Genomic DNA, 24,998 nt, shown 5'->3' with positions numbered 1-24,998 from the left:
TGTTAGGATCTCGTCAGGTTTCATCCTCATAAAAACTTATTTCATCCTATCTATCTTTATCTATCTCACACCATATCAGCTCATTTAGGCTCTGTTCGTTTGTCTTATAATTCGTACTTTTCAGCTTGTTTTTTCAGCCGAAACAATATTTTTCTCTTATAACAAATCCACGGGGACAATGTTTAGACTTTTTTTTTTGAGCGAAGCTAACGAGCACAGAGACCAACACAGGATTACGGATCCTCCACGCACAACGGTTCTACGTGAGTGTTGCAATGGCCATGGGGTCGGTCCGAGAGAAGCGAAAAGGCAGCGTCCCCATCCAGCTGTTGATCCCTCGGCTTCCATCCCGATCGGACGGCACATAGCCCAGGCGGCCACGCCTCCGGCTCCGCGTGGGCCCGTCGACTAGGGCGCACTCTCCCCCTACGCGGCTCCGGCGGGTCCTGACCGATCGCAGAAGCGAGAGAGCGAGAGGAGGAGGCCGCACCCCCGCCGCGGCTTCGCCACCGGCGACCTCCGTCTCTCGCTTCCACCATATCTCTCCTTTCCACCCTTTCTCGCGGTCATCCTCGGCCGCCTCCCGAAGCCCTACCTTGATTGATTGGATTCCAATTTCAGTTCCACTCCCCCTCTCCCACCACTATTCACGGGGCGGCTCGGCGAACCGCGCGCGATTCCTCCCGGCCCACGCGTGCGCACGTTGGCAATACAGAGCTAGAGTTTCGTCTCCGGCGCCTTGCGGAGTTAAGCTAGGAGAAGGAACTGAAGAAAGTGAAGGTGGTGGTGCGCTGAAACCCTAGCTGCTGGACGCCCGGGCGTGCGGGTATGGCGGGGGAGCTGGGGCAGCAGACGGTGGAGCTGGGCGCGGTGGTGCGGCGTGCGGCGGAGGAGTCGTATCTCGCGCTGCGGGAGCTCGTGGAGAAGTCGCAGGCGGAGGCCGAGGGGAAGGGCCTTGGCATTGGAGCCAATGGCGGCTGGCAGCGGTCCGACACTGAGAAGAAGATTGACTTGCTCAAGTTCATCACACGCACGCGCCAGCGGATGCTTCGCCTCCACGTCCTTGCCAAGTGGTGTCAGCAGGTGCTTCAGTCTCTGCAGTTCTATTTCCCTTGCTTGTTCGTGTCCTTGTCATAATTCCACTGTGTTATGTGAAGAATTCATTTTGACTGGTGTGACTGTGTGAGTGCCTCCAACTTGATACTAATATCCTGGTTTAGGGCTTGTTGGTTTAGTGGCATTGTCTCACCTATCTAGCTCGAGTGGCGTATAAAGAAGGATATTCGTAGTTGTTGGCATATTGCAGTGTAGTGGGCTAGTGAAGATCGGTGATTGTTGATGGATTGTGCTAGCATTTTGTCTCTGATTTTGTAGGGTCTGTACTCCAGTTCCTAGTAGGACGTAAAAAATTGTTTGGTGGACAAAAAGTAATCCAGTTCAATCTTGGCATACTCATTTATTTGATTATTTTGATTTGTTGGATGGTAGTACGAAAAACTCACCTTGCTTCGTGCTAGAAACTTATATTATTTTTCTGATGCTTTCATGGTGTGCTCTGGCATAGATGGAGGAGTGAAATAAAACCATTTTACAATGTACTTGAAATAGTGTGAATAGTCATCCGGTCGGTTCAGAGCCGATAATGCCTCCCCTGTATCCTAATCCACTTTTCTTTGTTGGATTCGGAGCGGAGTGGATAGTACACTGATGTGGATGCGGATTTTTTTGGATGTCGGAAGTGGTACGGATATGGAATGGAATCGGATCGGAGACGGATTTAAATAGTCGAGTAATATGTGCAAACGTAGGGAAATATATGCTTGTCAAGAATTGATTTAGTAAAGAAACAAGAACAAGCAATAGATATTAATCTTGCATTGCATTCCATGTTGTGTCTATCACACCAATACATTAACACTTAACATGTATATTCATTCGCAAATGATAAAGTTATTAACCAATAAGTAATAACCGCCAGCAAATTCTCAATTAAAAAATTAGAACATCAAACCACATCACAAAATAAGAGTTCTCAACTAACAAGTTTATTTTAGATCCTAGTATCCTACATTCCTCTTGGCTTTAGTCAGGGAGAAAAACTGTCGGATATCCTATTTTAAACATCAGATAATCCGTATAGAATTTGCGGATAATCCATGCCTGTCGGATTTTGCCTATTCCATATCCTACCCCCGCATCCGCACACAATCAGATTCGGATTATCCCTCAAATTATAATATTATACTGTATGGTTTGAACTGTGGTAATGTGGCTGTTATGCTGTCATGAATTATTTATTTGATGCAAACTAATTCTAGTGCAACAGTGCAAGCGATTTTTGTTCTATAACAAAATCAAGATGAAGTATTCTGATTTTTTATTAGGCTGCTCTTTATTTGGTTTACATCCATAAAACCCTTCTGTTTCAAATTTAATTGACATATAGCTTTTTTTTTGTTACAAATGTAATTAAACGTAGGACAGGAAAATGAGACTGCCTAGGAAAAAAAAGAGTTAAAGACAAGGGCAATGAAATCAGAGAGATTACTATTTACCTTAAGATTAATATTTCCTTTCTTTGTCCCTAGCAAGCTTAGATATGGCATTGGCTTAGTCCATAGAGCACTTCCTCAACAGCTTCAGAAGTACTGAAGTTGATATCATGGCATTTTGCATCATTCCACTGAGCCAATGGATTTCTTTAAATATGCCCCACGGTACCTTAATTTTGTTGTCATGTCAGCCGTGTACCTAGTGCTGAAAGCTCAACACAAGGTGGTGTCTGGGGAAGGGAATTTCTCGACAGCTTTACAGTCTTTCACACTTTGCCTTTTTATTTTTTATAAAGTATGGGATGCAATAAAGTTTGTTTTACAGCCTCTGTTAATAGTTTTACAGCCTCTGTTAATATATTAACCTTTGTACCTTTGATATCATAATAAGCTAAGTTTTATGGAAATTTTCCTTGTTAGTGTAGCTTTTTGAGGATATTAATTTCAGTGTATTTTGTCATTAACATATCTAATTTGAATTTACACAGGTTCCTTTGGTCCATTATTGTCAACAGCTCGGATCAACTCTCCACAGTCATGAGACATGCTTCACCCAAACAGCCGACTCGCTGTTTTATATGCACGAGTGCTTGCAGCAGGCTCGGGCTCCTATGTTCGATGTTCCTTCTGCTATTGAAGTCATGCTTACAGGTGGTTATCAGAGGCTGCCAAGATGCATAGAAGAGATAGGAAGTCAAAATAAACTTTCCCCAGATGAAGAAAAGTGTGCTCTGCGGAAATTAGACGCTAGCGTGCGATACAAAGTACTTGTGACACCAAGACCTAAAGAAGTATCTAATGTTTCAGTAACTGATGGGATAGCTGTTTTCCGTGTGGATGGGGAATTTAAAGTTGTTCTTACATTAGGTTACCGTGGTAATGTAGACTTATGGAGGATATTGCATATGGAGTTACTGGTTGGTGAGAAGAAGGGTCCTATTAAACTGGATCAAAGTAGGAGATTTGCTCTTGGTGATGATATAGAAAGAAGAATGGCAGCTTCTGAGAATCCGTTTGCAGTGCTATATGCTATACTTCATGAGTTCTGCATCTCTCTTGCTATGGACACTATTATTAGGCAGGCTAATGTTCTTCGACAGGGAAGGTGGAAAGATGCCATAAGATCTGAACTCATCTCTGACAGTGCCACTGGACAAACTGGAAATACTCCTCTAATGCAGCTTGTTCAAGATGGGGAATTCGATTCAAGTGGTTTTAAGATACCTGGCCTGAAAGTTAATTACTGGCTAGATGAGAAAAACACTAGCACAACAGAACCTGATTCATCTCCATTTATCAAAATTGAGGCAGGGCTGGACATGAAAATAAAGTGTCAGCATAGTTCATTTATTCTCGATCCATTTACAGATAAAGAGGCGAACCTTTCTCTTGATCTAAGTTGCATTGATGTTGAACAACTTATTTTGAGAGCAATTGCTTGCAATAGGCACACACGCCTTCTTAATATTCAGAGACAACTGTGCAAAAATGTCCAAATTTCTCAGTCCCCAAAAGATGTTGTCTTGACACGAGATGTTGCAGCAGCGAAGGACCCAACGAAGGTATATTAGAATGATAATTAAATTTTGTATTTGCATGGCCTTACCTCTCTACTATTGACTAAACTGCCTTTTAGATTTTTTACTTCTTATGCATCTGTTGGCACAAAAAAATTCCCCTAAACTGGAATTTACATGCTTACATTCCCATATTTAGTTGTTGTGGACTTCTACAAATTGTTTGAGCGATGTGAAGGACTACTGAAATTGAGATTACTGTTCTTGTGTGTGATGTTTCTGGTGTAAAATCTGAATAGTTATTACATATGTGTCTGCGCGTGAGTCTATTTAGTCATCCATACATCTTTTGTTGCAAATAGAGAATCATTTAGGGTCAAAGAAGATTAAATAGCATATCAGTGCTTGACTAAAAACAGCATTCGAACCTACCATGGTACAAAAGGTATTAAATCAAGAATAGTACCTTCTATAATCTTTACTGTCAGAATCTTAACCCATGCATTTCACGTGTTCATCTGTCCGTATGTTTTGACAATATCACTGTTAACTGGTGGGTTTGAACATTTTTGAAAAGCTTCACTAGTTCTCAGAATTTATTTTCTTTGCTGTTTTAGTTGAGCTTGATGACTGTTACAAAAAATCTGATAAATTCATTGTGCTCTCAGATTTATTTGCATATTCATATCACACTTGAACATGATTAGTTGTGTATTTGCATTGAATTGTATTAGGTTTTTTTTTCTTCCTTAACATTGTAATGCATAAATTGCTAACACTATGAATAATTTTGAATGGTTACGCCAAAATATTCTGGTAATGATGCATGTCTAGATCTTCATAATGCAATGATACACAGCTCTCTTGCGTATTCAAGATGCATGTCTAGAACATCTGCCTTATAAATGAGGCACTGTTATGTGGCTGGGGGATTGAGAGGGAGAGGGGGCAATGGAGCTACAGTACCCGCGGGTACTGTTCACGCGAGGGAGAGAGGGCAGGAACGGCTGGCTCCCAGGGGAAGCCAGCAACTTAATTGTTGCTTCTTGCTTGACTATAACTGATACAGGGTTCTCTTTTTATAGAGATGACTGACTTGACCCCTAAGGAAATATCCTAACCGAATCAATCTAACATATATTTTTCCTAACAAACCAAACCACATATCTCCTTCCTAACAAACCAAACAATCTAATCTAATCTGTTCACGTGCTACAGTACCGCGTCAGCTACCGTACCACGTGGGCCCCTGGGCCGGCTCTACTTGCCATAACACTACTACACCCCTCGAAGACAGCTCGTCCTCGAGCTGTGGCGATTGCTGGAGCGGAAGACCTTGCGGTCCAGAGAAGATCGCCATGGCAGACCTGCTTCCTCCTTGAGGTGCCAAACTTGGCTGCTCCATCTGATCTGCGTGGAATCGAATCCGCCCGGATCGAATCCATGGAGTGCCTGCACGTGGAGTTGATGGTGCCCTCCACGAGCAGCCACCACCGCTATGGGTGCAGCCGAGCGGGGTTGTGTTGGAGGCGTACTCCAAGCGACCGATGGAGCTTTGAAGGCCTGCTGCTGAGCCGGCGGAGAATAAGCGCATGCAAACAACCACGGCCCTGCTCGAGGGATCGGTGCTGTGGCTCGTAGAGGCAGCGACAAAGGCACCATGTCCGCCAATGTCGGGGCATGGATGATCGCCTGCATTGGTGACACTAGTGCTGGCGGGGTTGTTGGCGAAGCTGGTGATGAGACTGCAGGAGTTTTGGCAGCCGGGGCCTTCATTGGTGATGTGGCGAACTCCAACGGGGCCTGTGCGGCGGCCGAGGGCGCCGTGCCCGTGCTGTCCATCGAGGGCGACGCGGCGGAGAGCGTCGGCATCAGGCTGCCGTCGTGGAACAAGGGGCCGACCACCCCGCCGTAGAAGACGCCCGGAGTCGGGGCGCCGGCGGCCAAAGATTCCAATGTCAGGGGCGCTCCCGAGGATGCGGACGACAACCCCGACGCGGCCGACGGCGCTGGCGCTGGCGCTGATGGCAGGGGGTGGACATGATCGAACCACATGATCGAACCAGAGATCTCTGATACCAGATGTTATGTGGTTGTTAGGATTGAGAGGAGAGAGTAGAGGGTAGCGACGGCGGCTGACGCGCTACAGTATCGCGGGTACTGTTCACGGCTAGGGCTGCGGGGGTGAGAGAGAGAGCCGGCCGCGGGAGCGTTTGCCCACGGCCGGGCAAGAGGGAAGGGTTTTTCTTCTTAATTCTTGCTTGATTAGATTGATACATCTCCTCTCCTTATATAGAGAGGTTTACTTGACTCCCAAGCCAGACTTATTGGACCCTTAAGTAAACGACCCTTATCTCTAATTAACCCTAACACTAATGGGCTATACAGCCAACCCAGGCCCAATAGGCCCCTGACGTACTCCAACAGGCACATACATGGAATGGTAGATTTTTTTCAGCCGCCAATTGCATCTGATGCTTAAAAGATTTTTTTCTTGTGTGTGCACTTTTTTCAGTTGTTGCAGAGTATTTGTTGCGGAACTGATCATTTTTTATGTTTATGAATTGTACAGAATGCAGAGAAGAAGGGCTTCACAGATTGTTTTGGGAACGAAGTGCTTCAAGTAAGGGCATATGGTCAGGCCTATGTTAGTCTTGGAATAAATATCAGGTGTGTCAGTATTTTGTTGATTTAGTGTCTTACTTCTATCCATTCTTTATTAATTATTATCCCTATTTTGTGTAAGAAAAAGCTCTCAACCACAATCATATCACTCGAGTTTGTGTGATAAAAGCCGTTTTGTAAATGTCAATCATTAAACGATATTGAGGAAAAAAATAATTGATCTGTAGTGTGTCTACGTGGTGGCAGATTGTTGTTTTAGATTGTCGTTTTGGCGTCGTTAAAAGTTCCATATGGGGAAAAAAATCAAGGTCCATGTTAGCAAAGCTAAGTTTTATTTAGTTTTAACTTGATTGGTCTTGGTGTGTTTGAAGTAGTGAGTTAGTAATTAGTATAGATAGATTCATCACTACTCAAGGCATTGAATGAGAAGGGATGGGAGCTTTATTGGATCATCTTCATAGCCTGTGGGGTGAAAAGGATCCATCTGTTCCTGCCATGCAAGAAAACCACTCGGCAAAACCAGCCAAGCGGTTTATGTTCTGTGGCCTACAACTGTTATGTGGATGCTATGGCTGCTATGGTTTCGAGGGAGAGAGGGGGCCGGCCGGGGGCCTTGCCCACGGCCGAGCAAGAGAGAAGGCTTTTCCTTTGAATTCTTGCTTTTCTCTAATCCTCGTACGGGTTGCATATAAATAGCCTCCCTGGCTAATCACCCCCTATAATTCCTCTCTTCCTTCCTATTATTCCCCCAACCTTCCAAACTAACCCAATCAGCCAACTGAGGCAAGATTTGCCTCTAATTGCCCATGACATACGCCTCTAATTACCCATGACATACGCCTAACACTACACCCCTCCTGGGCAAGTAGCTCATCCTCTTTGGAAGGTGGACACCATCCAGATGACGAGAGCGCACGTGGATGGCCACCTGGATCCCATGGCGCAGTCTGGCGGGTGTCGAGACCTAGGAGTGGTCGCAACAGCGACTAGCGGAGGCGACCTCGCGACAGGCCGGTGGCGGAATGCAGCGGCGCTACGCGGTGCGTGCCTGCCTGTGACCCCATGCCTTCTACCCGCCGGATGGCTCCTGGTCCGCGCCGCACAGGGAAGAGAGGAGGGCTTCCGATGGAGAACGGCGAGGGGTGCGCCGCCGACCCGCCGCTCGTGGGGGAAATAGCACGTCGGCCGCCCGCGGGGGAAACCACATGCCCAAGATCCCCAACGTGGCGGACAAGATCGAGGTCCTCCACACAGTGATGCACAACTTGAGCTGCGAAGGGGTGCGGGGCTGAATCAGTTGCAGATCGCGCATCTCTTGCACCCGTCGACGCGCTAGGAGGCCGCGCGCAGCAGCCTGCAGCCGCACCGCCGCTAACACCTGACGGCTAAGCATCTTCCTCGCTGGCTCCGTCGTGATGTCCGTCGACTGCTCGATCTGCTGCAACTTCTCACCCTCGGCTTGGATCTGCTGGGCACCAGTTATGGTGATAGTGGTGGTCGATCTCCAGACGCACCAATAGAGATGCCACCTGCTGGGCGAGGTCGGCCAACGCCTTGGCGATGGGATCCAGTGGCGGCTCATCGGAACCTGGCATCTCCGATACCAAATGTTATGTGGCTGCTAGATGTTATGGCGGCCGGCCGGGGGCCTTGCCCATGGCCGAGCAAGAGAGAAGGCTTTTCCTTCTAATTCTTGCTTTTCTCTAATCCTCAGGTTACATATAAATAGCCTCCATGGCTAATCATCCCCTATAATTCCTCTCTTCCTTCCTATTATTCCCCCAACCTTCCAAACTAACCCAATCAGCCAACTAAGGCAAGATTTGCCTCTAATTGCCCATGACATACGCCTCTAACAACAACTCTACATAAGGGGTGCGCTTGGACCATTTTTGTTTTGGGGTAGAGGTGATGTGTCCTAATTTTCAGGGCTCGGATAGACTTTTTACAATACTATGCCAATATTTGGCCCATAATATGTATACCCATTAAATACTTGATATTCCATCCGCTCCAAATTATAGTTCAGTTTTAACTTTGTCCTAAGTCAAACTTCTCTAACTTTGGCCAAGTTTTTAGAAAAATATATTAACATCTACTTCTCAAATAAATGCTCTATCAAATCTTATTGCATGTAAGATTTAATTAAACTAATTTGGTGTTATAGATGCTGGTGCATTTTTCTATAAATTTGGTCAATGTTAAAAAAGTTCGACTTGATACAAAGCCAAAGTGAACTATAATTTGGAACGGAGGTGGGAGTATCATGTAGGAGTAACACATTTTTTTTTACCTGACACAAATAATGATATATTTATGTATATATGTCTACAATCCTGGTTTAGCATTTTTCAACTTCCTAATTTTGTGACTCTTTCCTTTTCCCTTCAAAATAGGAGTGGCCGCTTTCTTCTCCAATCACCGGAAAATATATTACCCCGTGCTGCGATTATGGACTGTGAGGAAGCTCTAAACAAAGGGAGTACATCAGCTACCGAGGTTTTTTCAAGCTTAAGGACCAGGAGCATCCTCCATCTATTTGCTGCATCTGGAAGTTTTTTTGGCCTTAAGGTTGTTTATGTGTTTATACATACCATGATGTCTAACCTTTTCACTTAGTGGATGTGGTGTCATCTTTGCTTCTTGCGTATCATTTGAAGTACCATTGGATGCATGCAATCACACCTGCACTTTTGATCAGTAATATCCTTACAAATATTTAAATTGGTGACATGTGATGATGAATATGCTTTGTTCAATTTCATAATATGATGCTTTCAAGTATATTTTTGTAGTATTATTTATAATAATTATATTATTGTGGAATCAGTGAGATGATGTTGGAGATCACAAGATGACACCCTTTTAAGTATGACTTAGCAGTCATAATGCTTGTTTAAATTAAATGGTGCTTTTTCTGGATGTGGGAAATTTCTTTTAGCTTCTGAAAAGAGAAACACAGTACAAATGATGTTTGCTTGGTTCATTGTATGGAATATAAGGCAGTCTACGGTTTATTATCAGATGACTCGTTGGACCATGCCAAAGTCTGCTTGTTCAAAGGTAAAGTGCTAAACTACATTGTTTTTATTCTAGGTCTATCAGCAGTCTCTGGGCACTCTGAAGATTCCCAAGACCATATTACATGGCTCAGATTTGATGGTCATGGGATTTCCACATTGTGCAAATGCCTATTATTTGTTGATGCAACTTGATAAGGACTTCAGGCCTGTTTTTCATTTGCTTGAGACACAGTGTGATGCAAATGATAAGACTAATGCAAATGGAGATGCGAAAGAAGCTATCAGGTTTAACAAAATCAATATAGGACAGATGCAAATACTTAAAAATGAGACGAATGCAAATCCTTTTGATATGAAGCTGCAGGCCCTACAAAGTTTAGTGGACCCTGCTGACATGATGGAGGGTGATCTTCCTGTCCAGAATGGAATTGAGCCTCTTCCGCTACTTCCTGCTTGTTCACCATCATTTTCATCTATTGTTGATGAGGTTTTCGAATATGAACGTGGTTCTACTGCTGCACATAATCATTCTCTTTCAGTTGATATTCCAGGAATGAATGCTAGGGTTGTCTCACCAATGCATGATGGAAGCTTATCTCATACCCAAGCTAATAATATGGCAAAAGTTCATCCTAGTGTCAGTTTGAATAGCTATTTCCCAAGTAATTTTAGACATTTACAAGGTACAAACACATTTTCTTCAAGCCCTGTAATGTCTATGACCAAATTGTCAGGTTCTAATTCTAATCATGACCTGTGCTTGCTAAGCTCTCCATTTGACTATGATATTGCAGGTGTAAATAAATCAGTTCAGCTTGTACCTTCAAGCAATAATAACAGCAATCAAATCCCTGCTCAAAGCTCACATTCAGGGAATCTTGGGAACGCTATGCCTGGTCATTTGGTTGGATCTTCAACTATAACCGGAGGTATTTTTACTAAAATTTTCTTCTATATATTAGAGTCAGATGTAAATCTTTTAGTGATCATTATGGTGAACTAGATTACAGCTTGAGATGTAAAACTTTTGGTAACCATTATTGTGAACTAAATTACGGCTTCATTGGAAATATATATTGTTCAAATATATGCTATCTTACTTGGGCAATTTTCAGGATTAGAGAAGCTCATCACCGCTGGTTCTGATAGTGCATCTAGGAAGCGCTCTCTTTCAGATTTCTTACCAAGTATCCCTTCATTACGAGGACTGCAAGCTAGTGAGCCAAGAAAGCGGATAAAAAAATCAGAATCAGTGCAGAATCTCTTGTCTTTGCAGGCACACTTTTCTAATTTGCAATCAAGAGTCAGCCTCACCTATGGAGATGTTCTTGCGGAAAGAAATAATTGTGTTCCGGCAACTATATATGCTTCTGTGCTACTACATGTCATAAGACACTGTTCATTATGCATCAAACATGCTCAACTAACTGCTCAGATGGATTCCCTTGCCATTCCATATGTGGAAGAAGTTGGTCTGCGGACACCATCGTCGAATCTTTGGTTAAGATTACCTTTTGCACAAGATGATTCTTGGAAGCATATATGCTTGCGCCTTGGTAAGGCTGGAAGCATGTCTTGGGATGTTAGGATAAATGATCCACATTTCAGGGAACTTTGGGAACTTAATGGAGGAAGCACCACAACACAATGGGGTGTTGGCATTCGCATTGCGAATAGCTCAGAAATGGATTCACATATCTCATTTGATTCCAATGGTGTTGTTTTAATTTACAACACTGTTGAGGCAGATAGTGTCCAGAAGCTTGTGTCAGATTTACGACGACTTTCAAATGCTCGTTCCTTTGCTCGTGGAATGAGGAGACTGATTGGTGTGAAATTTGATGACAAGCTAGATGACAATCAGTTATCCATGGAGGTGAAATCACAATCTGTTAATAAAGGTAACAGTGATGCTGCTGACAAGCTATCTGAGCAGATGAGAAAGACATTCAGGATTGAAGCTGTCGGTCTAATGAGCTTATGGTTTAGTTACGGCACCATGCCTATGGTACACGTAGTTGTTGAATGGGAGATTGCTAAGGGTGGTTGCACGATGCATGTTTCTCCAGATCAGCTTTGGCCACACACAAAGGTTTATCTTCCTTTTCCATTTTTTTCCTGGATCAATCACATTGGATGTGTACTTTGGATCTTAAAACATCAAATCTACAGCCATGAATACATTTTGACATTGAAAGTTCACCTGGTTACTCAAATGCATATTAAGGCTTTTACTTGAAATAATAAAAATTCTATCTGTTTATGCCTTTTTATTGTATTGTGATGTTTTTTCTAAACATTGCTTAGCCACTTTGTAGTTCCATCCAAACCTCAGCGTGCTGTACATTAATTCTGACTGTCAATTTTAATTGGAAATGATGTCTGAACATTCTTCTGTGGACAAAATCACATTGTGTAGGCTGACATGTACTCACTGCACAGTTGCATACTTGCTAGTTTTTGCTTTCGCAAGAAGCATTTTTCTTATGCATTTATCCTTTAATAATGGCATCATTATTTTATCGAGTAGTCTGGAAGCATAAATGAGTGCTGGCATTTTTGTTGTTTCACTGTACAATTCCTATGATCTGCTTTACTGGCAGTGCCAGATGGGTCATTCTAATTGGCTTCCATCCATTCACTACGCTGTTGATAAATAGGTGAAACCTGAGTACAAAAGCTTATGCTCTCTGCTTAGGCATAAAGTTTCTGTGAGATTACTCAATCATCTTGCAATAAAGTTTGCCTTTATTTGCCTCGTTATCTGATAATCAATCTTGCAAAAAATGCAGTTTCTGGAGGATTTCGTGAATGGTGGAGAGGTAGCATCCTTCTTGGATTGCATTCGGTTTACAGCAGGACCATTACTTGCCCTTGGAGGTGCAATACGTCCTGCAAGGATGCCTGTTACCGTTTCATCTGGATATAGCTCTATGCCAAAACAGCCGAACATCCTGGCACAAGGGCCTTTAGCAAATGGTTCATCTTCATCAACCATACATCATGCACCTGTCCCCCCAAATGCTGCAGCTGCCCATTTAGGCAGTCATAATCTTCATGCTGCTGCAATGCTTTCAGCTGCTGGACGGGGTGGACCTGGGCTTGTTCCCAGTTCATTACTGCCTTTTGATGTTTCGGTCGTACTTCGTGGGCCATACTGGATACGCATTATATATCGCAAGAAATTCTCTGTTGACATGCGCTGCTTTGCTGGGGATCAGGTTTGGCTGCAGCCGGCTACTCCTCCTAAAGGTGGACCTTCAGTTGGTGGATCGTTGCCATGTCCACAGTTCCGGCCTTTCATAATGGAACATGTTGCTCAGGGTCTAAATGCTCTTGAACCCAACTTCATGAATGCTACACAGGCTAGTGGACACTTAAATAACAATGCTGGAGCTCCACAAACTGCTCCTAGTGCAAATCGTTTAAGTGCTACCCCTGGTGTTTCTATGTCCAGGCCAACTTCTGGTGTTGCTAACCATGTAGCAGCCAGTTTGAGTCGAGCAGGAAATGCCATGTTGGCTTCTTCGGCTCTTGCTTCTGGTATTAGTGGAGCTTCTGTGCGACTTACTGCTGGAGCTGGTCTCCCTGTTCACATGAAAGGGGAACTAAACACAGCTTTTATAGGGCTGGGGGATGATGGTGGATATGGTGGTGGTTGGGTTCCTTTGGCAGCTCTTAAAAAGGTGCTGAGAGGGATCCTAAAGTACCTTGGAGTTCTATGGTTGTTTGCACAATTGCCTGAACTTTTGAAAGAAATACTAGGATCAATCTTAAAGGACAATGAGGGTGCTCTCTTGAATTTGGATCAAGAGCAGCCTGCGCTCCGGTTCTATGTCGGGTAAGAAAATATAAACTGGCAAAGTATCCTTTGTTTTCTAGCATCATATTTAAAGTCTATGTTATTCACTTTTCCGCTGCACAATTAAGATTCAGGATCCTTAATTTCTGTGGAAGTTTTGGTTCATGGAAGTTTTGTTCATGGAAGTTTTGGTTCTTAGCGATATTGAGTTCCCTGACCTTTTCCCCTAAAAAAAAAAAGAGTTTCCTGACCTTTTGGAAATAGTACTTTATTATGTTTATATCTGCCCTTCGGATTATATATGCATTCATCTATTTGACATGTTACAGATGTGCGTCGAATATGTACTGTGGTATTTACTGATACCTTAAGACTATACTTCATTATTTACTGAAGGAAAAAGTCTACATAACCCCCAACTATTCAGGGTGGACCACTTCACCCCCTAAACTATAAAACCGGTCAAATAACCCCTTCAAGCGGTTTTGGACGGTGGTTTTGCTACAGTGACGGTGGTTTTGTCTTTGTTTTTTTTATTTATTTCCGCTGAATCTTTGAAAAATCATAGTAAATCACAGAAAAATCATAAAATGGAAAATCAAATTTTGTTGGACTCCACATGAGTAGATCTACACAGTGAACATATAATATGGTATGCTTTAGTACAAAGTTTTTGCTGTAACTTTAGATCTATCTTTTTCTGTAATTAATTGGAATAATTCATAGCTGCAGCTTCTACGGTCCAATTGTGGTGAAATTTTTATGGTGGGCTCATTATTGTATGCTTGAACTATAGTAAAAATTTCATACTCATTGGATCATGTATAACTTAGTTATACATAAAGCATAGATTTAACAAGCATAAACCTAAATAAATCTATAACTAAGTTATACGTGATCCAATGAGTATGAAATTTTTACTAAAGTTCAAGCATACAATAATTAGCCCACCATAAAAATTTCACCACAATTGGACCATAGAAGCTGCAGCTATGAATTATTCCAATGAATTACAGAAAAACATAGATCTAAAACTACAGCAAAAAACTTTGTACTAAAGCATACCATATTATATGTTCACCGTGTAGATCTACTTCATGTGAAGTCCAACAAAATTGGATTTTCCATTTTATGATTTTTCTGTGATTTACTATGATTTTTCAAAGATTCAGCAGAAATAAATAAAAAAAGAAAAAGACAAAACCACCGTCCAAAACCATTTAGGGGGTTATTTGACCGGTTTTGGAAAGTTCAGGGGGTAGAAAATCCGGTTTTATAGTTGGGGGGGGGGGGGGGGGGGGGGGGGGGGTGAAGTAGTCCATCCTAAATAGTTGGGGGGTTATGTAGACTTCTTCTTTTACTGAATATAAGTGGTGTTCTTCTTTTTATTTTATTTGGTGCTATCAGCCTGTAATTGGTTGAGCTTAGGCCAGAGTTATAAGATGAGAAATTGCTAGTGTCAGGTGTCAGCAGTTTAAAATGACTCATCTTTCTTGTCTTTCCTTTGAGTTGAGTATTTCCGTTTGGGACTGCCAGTAAATTGGTTCCTGATTTCATATTGCAGAGGATATGTATTTGCAGTAAGTGTCCATCGCGTTCAACTGCTTCTACAAGTCTTGAGTGTGAAAAGATTTCACCACCAGCAACAGCAGCAGCAAGCTCAGAGCAATGCTCAGGAAGAGCTAGCAGCTGCTGAAATCAATGAAATATGTGACTACTTTAGCAGGCGTGTTGCCTCCGAACCATACGATGCTTCTAGAGTTGCTTCTTTTATCACTTTGCTTACATTGCCAATTTCAGTACTGCGTGAGTTTTTAAAGCTGATTACATGGAAGAAAGGTCTTTCCCCGGTTAACGGGGACATTGCTACCGCTCAGAGGGCTCGGATCGAACTTTGTTTGGAGAATCACTCAGGATCAGCTGCAGCTGATAACACAGAGAACAGCACTTTAGCCAAGAGTAATATTCATCATGATAGAGCACACAGTTCAGTAGAATTTGCCCTGACATTTGTACTTGACCATGCTCTCATTCCTCACATGAATGTAGCTGGTGGAGCTGCCTGGCTTCCATATTGTGTATCTGTGAAACTTCGCTATTCTTTTGGGGACAACAATCATATAGCTTTCCTTGCTATGAATGGGAGCCATGGTGGGAGAGCCTGCTGGTTGCAGTTTGAGGAGTGGGAAAGATGTAAGCAAAAGGTTTCAAGAGCTGTGGAAACTGTGAATGGGTCTGGTGTAGCAGGAGAGGTGGGCCAAGGAAGGCTGCGAATGGTTGCCGAGATGATCCAAAAGCAGCTTCAACTCTGTCTACAACAGCTAAGAGATGGCCCACTTTCTGCAGGCTCTACTGCATCATGAGCTTGCTTGGAATGAGCTTTCTTGTACAAGGCCATTGCTGATGAACCGTCTGTCATATTCAGCATGGCCTTTGGCTTTGTTAACGTGCACATGTAAAGGAGTTATCACATTTGTTAGCAGTGACAGTTTCTCAGCCTGAGGCTTGCTCAGATGACAATTTTGTACAGTATAAATGGTGTCGGTTGACTCTTATGGACCTTTACTTAGCCCATTTGAAGGTGTAGTCTGTAACATAGCTAGGGTGGGTAATAATGTATCAAGGTGCAGTTGCTCACAGGGATGCAAAAGGATCTTGGGTAATTGGTTGTCTGTATCACCTACTGCTGTAATCGTGTTCCTTCTTTTTTTTTTCCCCTTGCCTTTCTGATGGATAGTTCATTTAGGAGTCGTTATCTTTCTTCTATCTGTAGGGTGTTTGTTAATCATAGACATGGGTGGATCTGGTATGTGTGGTGTTGTACATGATAAATTGGCACTGGACTTGGGACTGACGCATTTGACATTCCCTTAGCAGGACATCTGTAGTTGTGTTTAGAATGATTGGGGACAGCAAAATATATTGCTTGGAGCTTGTTTCAACGTTTTGTTTTCTATTGCTTCATCTTAGTAAATGATGTTTCTGTAGTTAGTATGTTTAAATCTGCTCCAAATTGATGCCTGGATGGCAGGATAGATAAGAGGATGCTATCTTGTCGTAGTATTTCAAATTCCTTACTCGTGGCTGGGAAATTGATGTTGTGAGCACTCTGCCCATGAGGTTGTTTGAAGCAGATATTTGTGAGTAATTTGTTCGGATCAACAAATTTTGTGCTGGTCCTTGTGATCGGAAGCGTATGGATAGGCTTTGTAGTCATCGTAGTTTGAATCATGTTAACCGGCATATGGGCAAGCTTGTTAGTCATCAGAGTTTAAATCATGATAACGGTGGATCTATCGGTGCCTATTGTAGATGAGGTACTGCCGGGATGGTTCTATTTGAATATGGGTTGAACCTTTTGATGTATATTATGAATTGGTGGTAACCAACGGCCGGTTACCGTGTCCTGCTCATCGAACATGTGTTTCTTGTGATGCTTTCGCGGTTACAATAAAACACATTTGATCACATCACGAACCATGATGCGATGCCAACAACACACCTTGGTATGAGTATGATGCTCACCTGATTACTGACATCATGCTTATACATACATAATTAACAGTTCTCAACTTCTGGGAAAAAAGAAAAAATTTGGTTCCATAATTCACAACCAGCTGTCCGGGAGGTCGATGTTCTGGAACCTAAACGACGAGTCCCTCGAGTCTTTGCTGGCGAGCCCAGGCCCGTCGAGGTCGTCAGCCGCCACGTCGAGCGGCGACGGCAGCAGGTGCACAGGAGGCGCCGGCGGCGGCTTGTCTACGTCGGCATCCTTAGGCAGCGCCGCGGCCAGGTCGCGGTCCCACATGAGGAAGTGCAGCGTGATGGGGCGGAGCGCGTGACGGTGCAGCGACAGCTTCTGGCTCAGCGACACGGTGTCGAAGCACTTGACGTTCCCGGCGGTGGACACCATCCAGGGCAGCACCTTCTCGCCGCCGACGCGGGACAGCACCAGCAGCTTGGACGCCCTGCGCGCCGCGCGGTGCAGCTCCAGGAGCCCCGACCGCGCCGACGCCACGCCCGGCGTGCCCTCCTCCGCCACCGAGGAGACGTAGATGAACCCTTCCTCGGTGCGGCTGATGGCGAACCCCAGCCGCGTGTCGCCCTGGCGCAGGCGCAGCTCCAGCGCCGCCTCGCCCACCGCCGGCGTGTACCACAGCCGCACGGCCCGCACCACGCCGATGTCCACGCCGTGGTAGTCCTCGAAGCCGTACAGGCTCGCGTTCGCCATGCCGGCCAGGTCCGATAGCGAGGCCATGTTCACCGTCGACACCGCCGTCTCACCGGAGATCTTGGTCAGCAGCGCCTCAGTCTGCACGTTCATGAAGACAACGGGCACCCCGGAGGCCTGCGACGACAGCAGCCACGCGTCCGCGCGTGCCAGGGTGTCCTCGAGGGAGTTGTAACGCGTGTTGGACCCGTCCGTCGCCTTGGGCAGCAGCAGCAGGGAGAGGAAGCAGCTTGCCTCCGGCACCGGCAGCAGCTCCCTCATCTTCTTCTCCCACGGGAACGGCTCGTACGCGTGTCCGATCTTGGCATCGCGCAGCGCAGACAGCAACTTGCCGTTCTTAGAACCTTATAAACATATATAGCATATTGATATTGATCAGGGCAAGTATTCATCGATTAGTTATTAAAAAAAATCAGAGTCAACTAGTTTTAGATGTAAAAAATTCAGACTGAAGTACAAGAGGTAGTGTTTCTTTTTGGAATCCTGCATATTCCAACTGTTTGAGGTCATGACCATCAGCCACTTGACAATACTGTTGTAGAAGCCAATTTGCAACCTAGGTAGTATATTTATATTATGCATGATAATGAAGATAGAAAACCGTGCAAAGAATCAACAGAAAAATGCAATGATGGAACAAGCCTTGGATCCAGGATCAACAAGTACTAAAATACCCACAAGAAGCTGACCACAGGTCATCCAGCATAGGCCTTTTTTGGATGCACATGTATTTATCTCAATCCACATGTGTTAAAATGGATTGGAGTGGAATTAAACTAAATTACATTCTATTCCACTCTTTGAAGCAGATACACATGCATCCAAACAAGGTCATAATAGATGTAGTCTTGGTACTTGCATCGGTACATCGACGTTCACAATGTCACCGAGCTCAAAACATGCTTGTTGGTACCACTCAACCAAACTTTTTATAGATACAAAAGCCAAATTCTCATTCCTATTCTCCAAATTGTTTTTTTAAAAAAACTTTAGTAAGTGCATGAGTGTCTGCATCTATACTATGGGTTGCAAAAAAAAGTACTGCATAAGTTATCTGTTTGTCATTATTTTTATGTTTTAGATGCGTTCACTGTTACCTGCACTGCCAAATGTAGGAGCACATAAGACATTTTGCCCCTGTAAGAAAGGGACTGACAAATGGATGTGGACTGCTGCCAACGCAGTATAAGCCGCCAATTCGGTATCATGGGTCCCAAGGTGCTGTTATCAAGCTCTAGAACCTTAAAAGGGCTGGCAGAAATAAAAGCCACTACCTCCTTGTTAGACTTTCTGAGCTGAGAAAGCAGCAAGAGGGAAAGAGACTTATTTGTCATGCCCAACTAGTTTCACACGGGACAATAACAACTTCATAAGAAGCGAGAGTTTGTTTCAGTTTTCTCGTGAGGTAGGCAGTAAAATTTGCAAGATGTTCAGGCCTATCTCTCCCTCTACGGAAGATTAAACTGCTTCTAGCAAGAAAGATTGACAAGGTCATGCAACTTCCAAGAAGATGATCCTAGCTCTCTTTGATTTCTTCTGAACTAGATACAGAAATGACTGATGTTGCGTACCACAAAATATAAATTCCCAACGTCCCTGTCGTGAGTACATGACCAATTTATGATTAAAGAAAGGCATTATTATTAAGTTTAAGAGCCTTGGAAGTTCCAGCATCCAACAAGGCCATGACAACCCAATGGCGAGCTAAAGGTTGTTGCGTTGCGTAACTTAAAAATAAAAGTGGAACAACTGTATATTTGTTGCATTCAACTTGTGCAATTTACAGTTGAACTCCTCATTTTCCAAATTGAATGCCGAATCTTTCTCAAATGCGGCGATTCAGATTCAGTCGTGAGAATGAGAACGAAATTACACTCTCTTTAGCTCTAGTATTACACAATGTCACTGCCTTAGTTCTAGGCTTGCCATCATGTGCTTAGCTAATATACGCCTAAAAGATCCGCTAAATTTCGCACAAAAAAAAAAAAGGAATCCGGATGCGATCAACCGAGCAAATTTCGTTGAAAACAAGGAATCAGAATCACGCGCGTCTCACTCACCGTCGAGCTCGAAGCTCTCGCGACTGGACCGGTCACCGTCGCCGCCACGCCGGCCGGCCCGACCGCCAGACGGCGTGCGGCCGCTGCTCGCCGCCGAAGACGACGACCGGCTCAGCTGGTCCGCCTCGTCCCCGCTACTCGACGAGGCGGAGTCCCCGCGCTTGAAGGCCGACCTGAGCAGCCTGTGCATCTTGCCCCCGCCCTTGGCCGGCGGCGGCGCCGGGTCGGCTTGGAGCTCGAGCGGCGCCAGCGACGGCGGCTCCGGATGGTCGCTCGGCATGAGCAGAGCTCGATGAGATGTTCTTGGCGCTGCCGGTTGTGCGTGGGAAATGGAGGGAAGACGGACGGGGACACGAGACGAGAGCAGAGAGAGGCGATGCACTGGTGATTTATACAGAAATCAGAATGGAAACAAGGGAAGCCCAGTTGGGCTGTGTTTCAATTATGCTAGAATAGAATAGAATAGAATGGCCCTGGCTGAATGAAAAAAAAATGCAAAAATGACATTCGAAAGATTGACTCCTCGATTATGATAACACTCGAGTGGATGATAGTTCGCCATGGTATTTTCATTATTTTATTATTATTCCCTCCACTTACAAATATACACTGTTTTAGATTCTTGTGGGTTAAGTTTTCCTTTCAACTTTGACCATCAATATGTCTTCATCATATTTCATTACCTTTGTTTAAAGTGACATTTATGGTAAAAGTTTCTTATTGTTGACACGCCCTAAATGCCATGTATTTTGCCTAGTACTAGTACAATATATTTTTTCCATATATATATATATATATATATATATATATTACTTAATACTTATTTTCATATACAACACAAGATGCTCTTTTTATCTTTATTATCTAATTGGAACCGCTATTTGTTAAAATTGTCCAAATTCCAAACCATTGCATCTAACACAACTACTCTGTAATTGTTCACAAGTTTGCAAACCTTAGCGAAAGAATTTGGAAACAGAGGACGTGCTCGCTCAGGTTGCTGCTAACGCAACAAGCACAACCGATCAGGCTGAGAATATGACACCAGGGTAGTCTGGTGAGGAGGCAATAGTGCTTCGGCCCCAACGGGGCAAGGGCCACTACTCCGACCTCATCATCTTTGATGTGGGAGGCGAAGGCAAGGCGTGATCGTGAGTGGCCGCCGAGCCCTTGGCGAGTTGGCGTGATCGAGGTCGAGCTCCTTGAGCGGGTGGTGGCCGAGCCCCTACCGTGGGTGAGGTTGAGCTCTTTCAGCGAGTAGCGGTGCTTCTTTCGTCTCTGAGCGAGAGGATGAGGAGGAACAAATCGATACTACCCAAGTTAACTGTGACTAATGGTATGAAAAGAGTGTTCCTCAGCCCCATCTCTCCAATCCTTTTCGACCAAACAGAAAAGAGGAATCACCGTATCCCTCCAAACAAAGACCAAACTAGAACCGTCCTATTAAAAAAAAAAACAGGAATTAGACCGTTGTATCTCCTATATCCAAAAACCAAACACACCTTTAACAGTGAACTGAACCAGCTAATAAGCCCCTCCTTAGCTTAGTTGTCGGGTCACTTCATCGCTCCTCTTAATGAAATGTGCGCTCAGGTGCGTTCGCGGGGGAAAAATCACCATATGCTAGTTTTCGCTGGTCCTGTTTGACGACTACATCAAGTATGGTCCGTTCTATTCTTTTTCTTTCCATGAAAAACTTCTGTTTCTCAACAAGAAATACAAGTGCTGTTAGTTATCATGGAATATCTGATCACTTTTAATTGGTTTCTGCTCATGCATGTGCATCTCCTTGCAGATTCGTTCTTGACTTCTTCTAGAAATAGCTAGGATTTTTTTTTGGTCATCTAATAACTCCGGAGTCGCAAGTCGCAGCTACGTACAGGACCTGGTGGGTGGGCCCTCTTGGCGCGTGCAACTCAACCTTGTGCGACCATATTATTAGTTCCCAGTGGTCCCATATTGGAATATACTTCTTGTAAATTAACCCCACATTTGTAGCCCAATTCTTTGGGTATTTAAACTTGCCATTACCGACTGCTTTTTTCGCTGTAGAAATAAATACCTCATTTGATTCAAACATGCGTATGACATTTAGGATATGAAGTGGTCTATAAGCTGACACATCGTACTGATATATAACTTCTTAATATAATACAAAATTTCTAATAAACAAAAACTACACACTACACACTGCAATTTTTTAGGATGTCTAGCAACATATTTATTTCTTACATAGACACTATTTGTAGTATATTGATAGCCCAATGGGAAAAAAAAGTTATGACAATCAACATGTATTTTGAATCAGAATAAGTAATTGTTTGGTTTTAACCCTACTATACTAGTAATCTAATGCATTTTATCCTAGGGATAAACATGATTTTTATTGGTATGAAATTCACATCTCAAACTGAGGCATCAGGGACTATCAGCATCAGGGCATTTTGGTCTAGCTGAAATTCTTGGAGAATGATAGTATCAAGTTTAAGAAAGCTCAGTTTAAAGAGGGACCAGCAGCATGTACGGACTCTATCATTGACATTCCAAGAGTTCCTTCTGTTCAGAATCCCTGCGTTGCTACGAAATTGCATGCCAACCTTGGAATCGAACGAATCTCCAAAAGACACTAATTACTAGGGTCAACCGACCGATCAACACACCACACCTAGCGTGAAATATGGTCCAAATCTGCTGTCTAGCTTAGACGACGACTTCCAAGAACATAATACCCATCACTTACTTTGACCCTCCAAATTGTGCCGATAACATTCCATTTCTTTGCAGTTATATATATTCGGTAAAGTTTCGAATTCAGAGGATCAACACACGTTGTTTAATTTCCAGAAATCAGTAATTAAATCACTGTATGCAGGATCATATGTCAACTGGAGTATTTGCTATGAAAAAAGAAGGCTCAAACCTAATTAATAAGCAATTTCACACAAGATGGCCTTAACTATTAAATCCATTCAAACTGATAAATTACGTACCTTTATCAGTCGAACTTGTAGGAGACGAGCTCTTCAGCTTAGGAACACTCTTGGATCGCTTCATCCTCCAATCCATGCAGACGAATTGATCAGCTTCTTGCCTTCTTGGTCCTGGAGTACACAACCTAATCGCCGGTTTGGCTTCCTTTGAAACGAGCTTAACTGAAGCAAGTTCCTCTTTCAGTACCTAGCTTAGATGCATCTGGTTTTACAAACAAGGAAGGGTGGTCATGCAGAGCTAGAGCCAAGGTTCCTTGGCTCAGCGACGATCTTAATTAGTATGCCTTTGTATATACCAAGAAGCATCCAAGACCAGGAGCAAAATCCCATTACTTCCAATGCAACTCGTTTGTCTGAAGATGAGAGCTCGCTTCTACATTGTTCTGGCTTCCTGAAAGAAATGCAATGGAATGATGGCGACTCAATTGATAAGATAAACCAGATTTATTTATTTATTTGCTGCCTTCACAGGCCATAGTTGACTAAAACCCAGTAACTTATCACAAGGTTGATGGAGACAGGAGCAGGGTTTACAAGGACAAATTGAGTTTCTGAGAAACTTACAATTCTGCTTTCCGATCCGCGTCTTTTTCAGAGTCAGATTACAAAGTATTATCAGATAATTGTAGACAAGCACATATTATTGTCAATCCAATCATACATACTACAGTATTTGCCAAACCAAACAGATCACATATTGGCCATCTGCATATCTTACACAGTCCAACTGCTAGACCATAGACTCCTTGTCGTTGGTGGAGTCTTCAAATTCTTGACCTACCAGTGGGCAGTGGCATGTTCTTGAAAAGAATGCGATAACAGTACAAATTGTAACCCTCGTATAAATTTGTAGCGCAACTTGTGGCAACTGGAGAGTCCACTTTATTGGCTGGATCCATGGCACCAAGATTCAGTTTTCGAACATCATTGATACTCATCATAGAACACAACTTCTAGAATGCAATGCAAGTAGGTATGTTTCTATGGAGGAGATGTAGCAAAAGAAAAATGCATTGTTTTCTAATATAAAAAATTGTGGTCTCCAAAGACGGATGAATACATTTTGAGGACCAACCAGTGATAGATCCTTAAGATGAAGGCAACATATCACAAAGTGGCCCTAGTTTGCTGTGCACCTTCTGCTAGTGGAAAGTTTACAATTAGGTCAGCTGCATGGGTTGTTAATATACATGATTAAATTACTTGTTTCAGCTTGTGTAGTAGCTTCACATTATGTGGTGGTAGTACGCTGTATCAGGCGGTATCCTTAGTCTTTAGGAGTTGCAAATGCTTAGCACCAGTATAAAATTGTGAGACCAGAATTTAATACTGTTATAGAAGGCAAAGTCAATAACAGGTATGGACTATGGAGCTAGCAAAAATTCCACTTGGATTTGCCTTGGAAAGTGCAGCTAGATGCAAGATCCCTCATGGAATGATGGAACCTGAATCTTCCAATTTTATATGTATGACTGACTGGGTGTTTGTGTTTCCTTTAAAAACATTCAGGTGAAGTAATTTCAATATTGCCGAAGAAACCTGCAGAACACAAATATGTCGAAGTGCAAAGGAGAAACAACATAGCAGGATTTTTGGCTATGTTCCTTTTCATATTATTTTACTGCCTCATGGCTAAGTATTTTGTCCATATACTCCTTTATCTAAGAGAGCGATTATAAGCCCGGTATATTATTAAACTTAGCTGATCTTCCATAGGATTTTTATATTTTTTTGCATAAAAATAAAACAAGAGAGCTATGATTTGTGGACTCTGAAAACTCGACTATGACTGTTAGTATCTTTTTTAAAAAAAATATATATAACTGGCTATTCACAAACCATTATTCATTTCCTACCTAAGTGTCCTTAGATTTTTATTTACTTATAATACTTTCTATTCTAGAGAAGCTTATTTGAAAATCAAATTTGCCATATTGATTTAATATGTTAAGAAATTATCTTGGTTTTGAATTAAACTGTGTTTCGTTATCGTCCTACCTGTAACTTAACTGCTGAAGTCACCCAGGAATAATGAATGGACACTGTTGTCTTGTTATGTGTATATATATGCACCATATCAAACAGATACATAAGCATCATCATCCATATATTTCTTCACCAAGGAAGAGATAGCGATACTAGATATTCTTTAAGGCATTGCTTTGCAGGTTTTCAGCAGGGGGAGAGGGATATATTCT

At 43.1% G+C, this 24,998-nt stretch overlaps 2 protein-coding genes across 3 annotated transcripts; one reads left to right on the top strand and one right to left on the bottom strand.

The window, feature by feature from the left end:
* Nucleotides 1-395: 395 nt before the first annotated feature.
* On the top strand, nucleotides 396-16,461 carry LOC136549723 (mediator of RNA polymerase II transcription subunit 14). Of its 2 annotated transcripts, XM_066541114.1 has the most exons (9): nucleotides 397-1,083; nucleotides 3,041-4,114; nucleotides 6,642-6,739; nucleotides 9,091-9,265; nucleotides 9,791-10,400; nucleotides 10,512-10,646; nucleotides 10,833-11,809; nucleotides 12,510-13,558; nucleotides 15,084-16,461. In XM_066541114.1, exons 1-9 carry the CDS (start codon nucleotides 829-831, stop codon nucleotides 15,880-15,882), a joined length of 5,172 nt encoding a protein of 1,723 aa, XP_066397211.1. In that variant the 5' UTR covers nucleotides 397-828; the 3' UTR covers nucleotides 15,883-16,461. The 2 variants fall into 2 exon arrangements, with proteins under 2 accessions (XP_066397210.1, XP_066397211.1); XM_066541113.1 differs by having other exon boundaries at nucleotides 396-1,083; nucleotides 9,791-10,646.
* Nucleotides 16,462-16,891: 430 nt separating this feature from the next.
* Nucleotides 16,892-20,183, bottom strand: LOC136551554 (uncharacterized). The gene is made up of 2 exons (XM_066543092.1): nucleotides 19,811-20,183; nucleotides 16,892-18,094 (listed from the first exon to the last, which is right to left on the bottom strand). The coding sequence occupies exons 1-2, from the start codon at nucleotides 20,088-20,090 to the stop codon at nucleotides 17,127-17,129; spliced, it is 1,248 nt and encodes a 415-aa protein (XP_066399189.1). The 5' UTR covers nucleotides 20,091-20,183; the 3' UTR covers nucleotides 16,892-17,126.
* Nucleotides 20,184-24,998: the final 4,815 nt, after the last annotated feature.

This window comes from Miscanthus floridulus, chromosome 4 (assembly GCF_019320115.1).
Source record: "Miscanthus floridulus cultivar M001 chromosome 4, ASM1932011v1, whole genome shotgun sequence".
Taxonomy (NCBI): Eukaryota; Viridiplantae; Streptophyta; class Magnoliopsida; order Poales; family Poaceae; genus Miscanthus; species Miscanthus floridulus.
This window is presented reverse-complemented; position numbering and strand designations above follow the sequence as displayed.